Source organism: Podarcis tiliguerta, assembly GCF_965153285.1.
Source record: "Podarcis tiliguerta genome assembly, chromosome: 2".
Taxonomy (NCBI): domain Eukaryota; kingdom Metazoa; phylum Chordata; class Lepidosauria; order Squamata; family Lacertidae; genus Podarcis; species Podarcis tiliguerta.
The window spans coordinates 4,765,145-4,775,121 of NC_139535.1; the positions used below are offsets into that span (position 1 = coordinate 4,765,145).

Here is a 9,977-nt window from a genome sequence, read left to right on the forward strand (position 1 = left end):
TGGACTCGATGGCCCTTGTGGTCTCTTCCAACTCTATGATTCTATTATTCTATGACTCTCACTTCTTGCGAATGAGGCCTTCAACTGTTGAGGTTCTATTGCTCTTTGAAACACTAGGGAAATTGTTTTTTGTAAGAACTCACTGATGGGCCTGTCAATCTGTGTATGGGTAAAAGTTTCCTGTGAAGTCAACAGTGCAATCCTAGCATCTCTACTCAGTATTCCCATTCAGTTTTGTGGGGCCTCCTCCCAAGTAAGCAGCTATTTAATTGCAGCCAAAAAGGGTTGGGAGGACATTCCTTCAGGTGTACTTGCTGCTTACAAAACAACTCACGTGAAATTGAAAAAGACTGAAGGCTCATCAGATGTTCTGGATGATCCTGCTGGATGAACCTGGTGTTCTATTTCTGAAGGATCTTTTGATGGGACTGTCACTGCTTGCAAGAGAACTGATGAATCGTAGAGTTGGAAGGGCCCCTGAGGATCATGTAGTATAAACTTCTGCAACGCAGGAATATGCAGCTGATGAACTTGTTAGGCGCCGAAGTCCAGCAGGTCTTCGAAACATAAATAACCTACGTTTATCAGCACTTGTTATTCCTAATAAGTGGACTTATTCAGCAGCTGTTTCATCAGGGCAAAGGAGAGATGAGACTACATGGCTCTCCTGAGAGACTTGGAATGGGTGCCTGAACTTGCTGTTCCCTTTTCCCTCCCAGTCTACTTTTGTGTTGTGTCTCTAAATTGTGACATGAGGGCAGGATCTGTCTTCTTGATATTTGTGAGTCAATCTTGGGAGCTTACTTGTGTAGCAGGATTAAAATGCCAATAATGATTAAGCATATATATACACATATATCAACCTCTCTTTTAAACTTTTTTTTAAAATGTTGTGAAAACCTTTCTGTTGCCTTACTGTATCTAACATGTTAAGTGTTTATAGGTTGCATTGCCCATTTCTCCTTGGGAAAGACCTTCTTGAGATAAATTCTCTCACCCGCTAAGTGCAGACAGGAGACAGTGGCCCTTTTCCATACATGCAGGAGCATAAATAGCTGTGTGTGTGTGTGTGTGTGAGAGAGAGAGAGAGAGAGAGAGAGAGAGAGAGAGAGAGAGAGAGAGATAAGTGTATATTCTGGGAGGCATAGCTAATTATATATAATATTTTTTATTAATTTTCAATTACAATACAGTGGTACCTCAGATTACATACGCTTCAGGTTGCACACGCTTCAGGTTACAGACTCTGCTAACCCAGAAATAGTACCTCAGGTTAAGAACTTTGCTTCAGGATGAGAACAGAAATCGTGCTCCGGCGGCATGGCAGCAGCAGGAGGCCCCATTAGCTAAAGTGGTGCTTCAGGTTAAGAACAGTTTCAGGTAAAGAACAGACCTCCAGAATGAATTAAGTACTTAACCCGAGGTACCACTGTAATCCAATGACAATCACATTATCACAAACCAAATTACACCAATTAAAAGGAGCCAATTATTCAAATGCCAAAATGAAACTGTTATATGGGCCTGGTGGAGATAACCAGAGCATGCACCACTCTGGTGAGACAGTTTGTGGGCAGGTAGGGTCACAGCTGGCATACCATATGGAGCTGGTAGACAGAGTTAACCTGTGAGTCCAAAATGACTCACCTGCGCACCTGGTCCTTCAGGGGCACAGTTGCCCCATTCAAGACCATTCAAGACCAGGGGGTCCCCCAGGCCCGCCCCCATCTCCCAAAAACAGTACCTCTGTCTTGTCAGGATTCAACTTCAGTCCGTTAGCCACCATCCACCCTCCAGCCACCTCCAGATACTCACACATTAACCTTAACTGGTTCCTCAAACTGATGAACACCCAGCCCAAACCACCTAATGATCTCCATATTCTTCTTCATGCTCAGGATATACATTAAGCCTGCTGGAGAGCCAGGCTGCTGGTGACCTAGTTGCAGGAGTTACGTTGGCCAGTGACGTTACCATGGATGAATGCAAATGTATCATTGTGACATCAGTGTATGATGTCACAGACAGAATGAGCTTCAAACCCCAGCAATGTGAGAGACAGTTAACAGTCAGACCCAGGCTTAATGCTTTGGGTATTCGTGGCAGATGATGAAAAGGTAAAACATGGGGGCTATGGTATCTTTTACCAAAGGTTACAGTTGTCTAGAGAGCAAAAATGAATTAGATGGATGAAACAATAATATAGGGGCACAGCAGAACGTGGACTATATACATGCTGAAGGTCCTGGGTTCAATTCCTGACATCTGCAAATTATCCTGAAATCTTTGGGGCAGGAGCAAGACTGCAAGAAACCTTTCATTGACTTTATACTTTCCTAGGCAACCAGCCGAAAGCCGCTAACAGCATTCTGACACCAGACTCGGTTCCACTTGAACAACGTGGTATATGATGTGAAGCTAAGAATCATCAAAGAAGCTAAGAATCAGACACTACCGCCTTCACTTTTTGTAGTTAGATGTGCCTTTGTGTTCAGATCAGGCCTGAGGATGATAATGTAGCACTTCGGTAGGAAGATGCATCCCAGAAGTCCAGCACTGGAGGCCAACATAGAGAAGACCTGCACAGCAACCATGAACTTCCCTTTGGTGCTCAGGTAGGTGGGCACAAAAGACACCCAAACACTGCAGAAGACCAGCATGCTGAAGGTGATCAGCTTGGCTTCATTGAAGGACCCGGGAAGCTTTCTGGCTAGAAAAGCCACCGTGAAACAGATTGCAGCCAGGAAGCCCATGTAGCCAAGGACAGTGTAGAACATGGCAACAGATCCTTCATTGCATAGAAGGATGATCTCTCCAGCTTGGGAGTGCATGTCGGAGTCTGGGAAGGGTGGGGAGACTCCCAGCCAGATGCTGCAGATGACAACCTGCATACTGGAACAGGAAAGGACAATGGAGTTGGCCAGACCCTTCCCAAGCCATTTCCTCACTCTGTTCCCTGGCTTTGTGGCCAAGAAGGCCAGCACCACAGTGATGGTTTTTGCCAAAACAGAAGAGACGGCAACTGAGAAGATGATGCTGAAGGCTGTTTGTCGGAGAAGGCAGGTCACTTTGCTTGGCCGGCCGATGAACAGGAAGGAGGACAAAAAGGAAAGCAGGAGGGATATAAGGAGGATATAGGATAAGTCTTGATTGTTAGCTTTGACTATGGGAGTTTCCATGTATTTAATGAAGATTCCTAGGACAACACCAGTGGTTAAGCACAAGAAGAGAGCAAAGGAAACCAGGAGGATCCCCAAGGGTTCTTCATAAGTGAGGAATGTTATAATCTTGGGGACACATTTGTCTCTTGCTTGATTTGCATGCTGTTCTTCTGGGCATTTGGTGCAATGCTTTGCATCTGAAGAGAAGAAAAAGGACTTCAGTATCACTAACAAAATTCTTACACCCATAACTGTCTGTTTTCCGATACATTGGGAAACAATAATGAGAGATTAATAAATTTATGAAAATGATATACAGGTGGTACATGACACCAGTCAAGCTTGCAAAAATTTATCATTTGCCCGATAATAAATGTTGGAAATGTAAAGAAACTGAAGGTACATTTTTTCACCTTTGGTGGACATGCCCAAAGATTAAGGCATTCTGGGAGATGATTTGTAATGAAATGAAAAAGGTATTTAAATATACCTTCCCGAAGAAACCAGAGGCCTTTCTCCTGGGCATGGTTGGCCAATTGGTGTTAAAGAAGGATAGAACTTTCTTTATGTATGCTACAACAGCAGCAAGAATACTCATCGCGAAGTATTGGAAGACACAAGAACTACCCACTTTGGAAGAATGGCAGATGAAGGTGATGGACTATATGGAATTGGCGGAAATGACCGGCAGAATCCGAGACCAGGGAGAAGAGTTGGTGGAGGAAGATTGGAAGAAATTTAAAGATTATTTACAGAAATATTATAAAATCAATGAATGTTAGAATGATGTTGGATTGAGGCTAAGGGGTTTTTAGTAACAATGGTATGAAGGATTATGTAAAAATGGAGTGCTAACAGGTGAAAATTTAAAGGCATAATATATTAAGATCAAGATAAGGATAAAGTAAAGAGGGAAAGGATTTGCTGAATAAATAAATTGAATTGGAATACAAAGAGGGGAGGTGTGGGGAGGTCCGGGAAACAAGCAAATGTAAGATATGTTATGAAAAATTGAATTGTTTTTAAATGGTTTTCTTTTTATTATTTTTGTATTTTTCTTTTTTCTTTTTGTGAAAATCTGAATAAAATATTATTTAAAAAATAATAATGAGAGATTAATAAATGATAGGGTTTTGATTATTTGGAGTGTTGAAGAATGTAAGCCAGTGGAAAAATACAGGCTAAGCTTCCTTCCAAGCCAGGACATTATCTGAGATAGAGGTACTAACATGATAAAAGCTGTTGAAGGCCCATCTGCAAGGTATTCTTGGGCCCGGGAAGACAGAGGTTGCCATGGTGATGTGGTGTGCATTTGAGGTGTCAGGAAAAGAGAGTCTTTACCAAGGCGTGCTGGGAAGAATAAGGCAGAGAAGAAGAAGGGACCCATTTTGGCTAGACTGGCTGAAGAAGGGTTGGGAGAGATTTCTTGCACTCAAGTGCTGCACTGCTATGGGAAACAAGTCCCTCTTGAAGATGCACTAAGATCTGGACTTCCTCCATGCAGACTGAAGGCGTAACTATGTGAATAAATCATATTTCTTAAAGCTACGACAGACTCCCCTGAGAATTCATTTCCCAAAAGGAGCACAAACCCTGGGCGAGCCCCGGGAACCCCCTAGAATCTTTCTACCGCTTGGTAGAGAGTGGGGTGGTGACCAACTTCTGTAGGCTTCAATGTTTGTCCCCTTCCACTGATGTCTGTTGCGCTAACGTCCTGCTCATGGACTTTTCATAGCCACCTGGTTCAACATTGTGAAAGGGTGTTAGACTAGATGGGCCTTTGGCCTGATTAAGCAAGCCTCTCCCTTTTCTCTGGAGTCACCCACCTTCCTGAACGGAGATGGTCCCTTCCGCACAAGGAGCACAATCATAGCAGCAAACGGGCTCCCCTTCCTTAGCCACTCTGGCATATCCAGGGCGACAGATTTCAGTGCATCTTGAATGAGGCACGACCTAGAAACAAGGAGCAGGGGCATCAAAGGAGATCAACATAAATTACAGACATCATCTGAAGGCCCTGACTGAAAAAAATGCTCAAATAAATATCATTTTTAGAATACTGAGGTCAGGTGAGGAAGCTTAAAATGGGAACGAGACCCTTCCAAATTTTGTTTGGACTGTGGACACATGATTTTGTTTCTGATGTAAAGTTTCATATTTAAAAACCATAATGGGATTTATACATTGTTTAAGGTAAAAGGTTAACTAATTAAACTCTCTATTGCCTTTTAAAATGTGTTTGGGGTTTATTGCACCTGTTTGTTACTATGATATGTATTTTTGTGTTTTTATAAGCACAGATTTTATAAGGCATTATTGGGCAGCTGTTAAAGCCCAAAAGGCAGCTATGGCCCCACTGTCAACTTTGGGCCCATTGATGAATTTTCATCTCCCCCTCTGAGTGGATGAACAAGGAAAAGTGTAAAGACAGACTCTCCTCTCTTTGCCCCTCTCCAACTGAATTGCTATGCAAAACAGAGAGGGCAAGGAAAACAGCAGTGATGCAGACATCTGGGAAGTGGCGGTCACCCTGGGAAGGGCCATTTTAGGGTTAATCTGAAATGGGCAGCTACTGGCAAATTATCCGAACTTAGCAGATGTCACCACAAGGGAACTGCAGCCAGTGTGGTGGAGTGGTTAAAGGGAGGGACAAGAACCCGGGAGACCAAGGTTCAAATTCCCATGCAGCCATGAACCTTCCTGGGTGACCTTGGGCCGTTCACTTCCTCTCAATCTGTCCTACTTCACAGGGTTGTTGAGGGCATAAAATTAAGAGGCAGGAAACCATATATGGCATGTTGAGCTCCATAGAGAAAAGGTGGCATATGTCAGGTATAAGGGCATCAGAAGTGCAGAAGCCACTGAAGCTTACAGAAGCCATAGAAGCTTATAGATGCTAACAGAAGTGTTCCGGAATCTTCCAGTGTGTCTGGAAGATTTCCAAGGTTCCAAGGTTTCCATAGAAATAGACATGGGCATGAATTCTGAAAGGATATAAATGCAATAAATAAATAATTGCAATAACCTGGCTGAAGTTCCCAGGCCACAAAATGGCTTCTGGATTAATGGTTAATTTTATGTCAGAGGAGGGGTGTTCCCTGATGCTCCCAACTTTCATTCTGCTGTTAGATCCATTGCGAAACATGACTGAGTTCATGATATCAAAGTTGGCAGTCAGCTCCCCATTCTTATCAAAATACATCCCTCCTATGGATGCATTAGAAAACTGGATTTCTTTTAAGAAAGTGTGAAGCTGGAATGGCAGAGAAAACACCAGCAGTTAGAAAACATGATATAATGTGAGAACTGCAGGCTTGGGCGCAAACTCCATTGTAGATGATAGTAAAATATATAATTGCAAAACAATTGCAGGATGTTTCCTGGGCATTTGATTTATTATATCCTTTTCCGAAGTAAAATATTTTGTAGGACATGGTCTTGTTTTTCTTTGATAATTGAGAAATGTTCCAGACATCATACCAATTTGAACTGAACTCCTATCTGCCATATTTGATGACATTTGGGTCATTATAACAGGTCCTTTATGAGGTTTTAAATCCTCTTGGGGATAAGACTGAAATAAACATACTGTATGTTGAGGACATGGCCGCGAAAACACATTGGAACTCTAGAAAGCTTGCATGCATTTTGATCTGCTTTAATCTATCCTATTGTGATTTCTTACAAATAGTGAGGCCTTGCAAATAGTGGGGGAGAGAAGGCAAGCAAAATGCGAGGGAGGTAGTGAAAGATACAGGAAACTGAATGCAGATTTCCAAAAAACAGCAAGGAGAGACCAGAGGGCCTTCTTAAACAAGCAATGCAAAGAAATAGAGGAAAACAATAGAATGGGAAAAAGCAGAGATCTGTTCAAGGAAATTGGAGATATGAAAGGAACATTTTGTACAAAGACAGGAGTGCCTGGCGCGCTGTGGTCCATGGGGTCACAAAGAGTCGGACACGACTAAACAACTAAACAACAACAGCAATTGTGCTTTCAACTTTCTATATCTTTCAAATTAGGGTATTACATTTCTTTCTGAGAATTTTATTGCTTTAACTTTTTTTGTAAACTATGTTGAGTTTTTTTCAGTAGTCAGGCGATATATACATTTTATGAAATAATTATATTAAATATCAATGTGAGAGAATGCTCCTTAACAATTTATTATGCCCTATTTTGTGAAGGACAAGACATACAACCACAATGAGATAAACTACAAAAGATATTGACTCCAAAAAGAATTCCAATGATGGAAAACAGATGGCAAAAAGGGGAGAGGACAGACCTGCCATGGCTGCAGCCTTTGAAGTTCCAGTCTGTCTCCTCCACCCGCCATTAGCATCCATTTTGATCTGGATGAATATGCAGCATTTAAAGCCTGAGCCACAAGTTGGACACCGTAGTAAATGCTGTAACGATCTTGAGACCAGATTCCCTCAACCGCTTTCTTGGACAAAGTTTCCAGCTGTTCCTTTTCAGTGCATATTGTCCAACCCTCCATAGACAACACGTCATTTGAACATGAACAATTGAATGCTCTCTGCCAAAACTGTGGAACTGTAACTTTAGGTTCAGAAGACAGTTGAGTATTGTAGCCATGTCCTGTCCTTTTCTTGGTATTCATTATAAAGGATAGAGAACCATGGGCATGATGGAAGGAAGCCACATCTCCAAACGACTTCTCATGAACACTCGGAATGTCTGTTGTGATCCAGACTATCCCCTGAGATTTCCTCAATTCATGAATGTTTTGTAAGTACATGATCACATAAACTCCATATTCAGAGTCTCCATAGTAAATGAACACCTTGACTTGTTTCAGGACAGAAGGTTTACAATGTAAGGATGACATCTCCATAATGAACAAAGGGATTTTTTCCAAGAAAGCAACACAAATCCCACTGCGAATCAGCAGAGGTGTGAAAACACTCAGGAACTTTTCTCCATTGTCATTGTCTGGAACAAAGAGACCAACCCATGTCCACCTAAAATGGAGCAGCAACTTGACAATCCCCATGTACTGGGTTTCTTCTTTGGGGACTATCCGGTAGACAAAAGGAAACTGGGTTTTGTCATTCAGATCCTGAGCAGCAGAGCCAAAACTGATCTAGTAAGAAAAGGATTGGTGTCATGTTCTCAGGAATAAACAAGCAGGGCCCTGCCACATGATCAGGCCAAAGGCCCATCTTCTCACAGTAGCTAACCAGATGTTTCTGGATGTATGCCATGCCTTTGATGGAGGAATCCTGTTCAGAAGAAGAACTGGAGCTTACAGAGAAGGAAGTGGCTCTAATGGACACTGCGGCAGAGCAGGGCAATACAAAATAAGGAATACAAAATAAGGGCCCTGTCACATGATCAGGCCAATGCTCATGTGACATCTAATCCAGCATCCTGTTCTCACAGTGGCTAACCAGTTGCTTCTGGGAAGCATTTCATGCCTCCGGTGGAGAATCTGGAGCTCACAGAGAAGGAAGTGGCTCCAATGAATATTGAGGCAGAATAGGGCACCTGGGGCTTTCAGGGGTCATGGCGTTCCAACCTCTTCTTAGAATCACAAAGGGCCACTTCACAGAATGAGAGGCAGAGGCTAAACAGCGACACAGTCTGCAGGACTGCAGGCCCCTTAACCTCCATGCTCAGTCAGCTTTTGGACAGCCACTGGTCTGCCTGTGAAAAAAAAACTCCTGGGGAGCAAGGGCTACAGTGGTACCTTGGGTTACATAAGCTTCAGGTTACAGACTCCGCTAACCCAGAAATAGTACCTCAGGTTAAGAACTTTGCTTCAGGATGAGAACAGAAATCGTGCGGCGGCAGCAGGAGTGGTAGCTAAAGTGGTGCTTCAGGTTAAGAACAGTTTCAGGTTAAGAACAGACCTCCAGAACGAATTAAGTTCTTAACCTGAGCTACCACTGTATGTTGAACTATGATACTAGTTTTCTCTACCCAGTCTGATGAGGTGAGAGAAAGAGACTCAGGGCTTTCCAAATCAGTTCCCACTTTCTTAAAATGTGACATTCTTTCTATGATCTGTCTTTTTGGGTGCTTGTGATTTCTGTTCCCTGGAGATCAGGGATGGGGAAAATTTGGTCTACAACTCCCATCAGTCCCCACAAGCATGGCGAATGGCCAGGAATGGTTGGCTTTGTAGTTCAGAAACCTCTGGAGGGGTTTCGCAACACTGGTGGAGATATAGAAAAGAGGAAGAAAACATAGCTGGTCTCCAATCCCCTCCAAAGTCCTACCTGGGGCATTTTGTAGATGCCCAACATGCTTGAAATCTGGCTGACAATTTCAGAAGTAGTTGCTTCAAAAACTGCTATAACATTATTCTGTCTTCTTCCACAGCTGTGGCTTGAAATGCTGTCTAGCAGAGCATCAGCTGTTGTTGTGACATCAAAAGCGGCCTCATAGATGCTGTAGCCCAGGGTGGCATTGGGTAAAAGCTTAGGATTCTGGTTGATCTCTTGGATGGCAAATAAGGGGGACAGAGTGGGACAGGGGTTCTCTGATGTTAAACTGCAAATGAATAAACAACGAATAAATGATTAAAAATGAATAAAATGAGTAAATGAATAAAGAAACATTTGTTTCAGCTGTCTCCTTACCATTTAATGAAGACAACATGCCATACTCATTGTTCTATAAGAACCTAAGAAGAATCTACTAGTCTTATATCTAACGGGCCAAGCTTTGAAGGAGCACAATCTTGTCCAGTGCTCCAACAAGGAAATGAATAATTTTTGAGGCGAGCTTGCAGCTTGGGTGAATTTGATTGGATGATAACTTACAGTTTCTGGAGCTTAGAGACT

At 42.6% G+C, this 9,977-nt stretch overlaps 1 protein-coding gene across 1 annotated transcript; it reads right to left on the reverse strand.

The window, feature by feature from the left end:
- Positions 1-1,866: 1,866 nt before the first annotated feature.
- On the reverse strand, positions 1,867-9,763 carry LOC310672795 (vomeronasal type-2 receptor 26-like; the record flags this gene model as incomplete). Its single annotated transcript, XM_083430453.1, has 5 exons — positions 9,411-9,763; positions 7,451-8,272; positions 4,988-5,114; positions 2,724-3,358; positions 1,867-2,034 (listed from the first exon to the last, which is right to left on the reverse strand). The coding sequence occupies exons 1-5, from the start codon at positions 9,435-9,437 to the stop codon at positions 1,867-1,869; spliced, it is 1,779 nt and encodes a 592-aa protein (XP_083286579.1). The 5' UTR covers positions 9,438-9,763.
- Between the last annotated feature and the right edge of the window lie 214 nt (positions 9,764-9,977).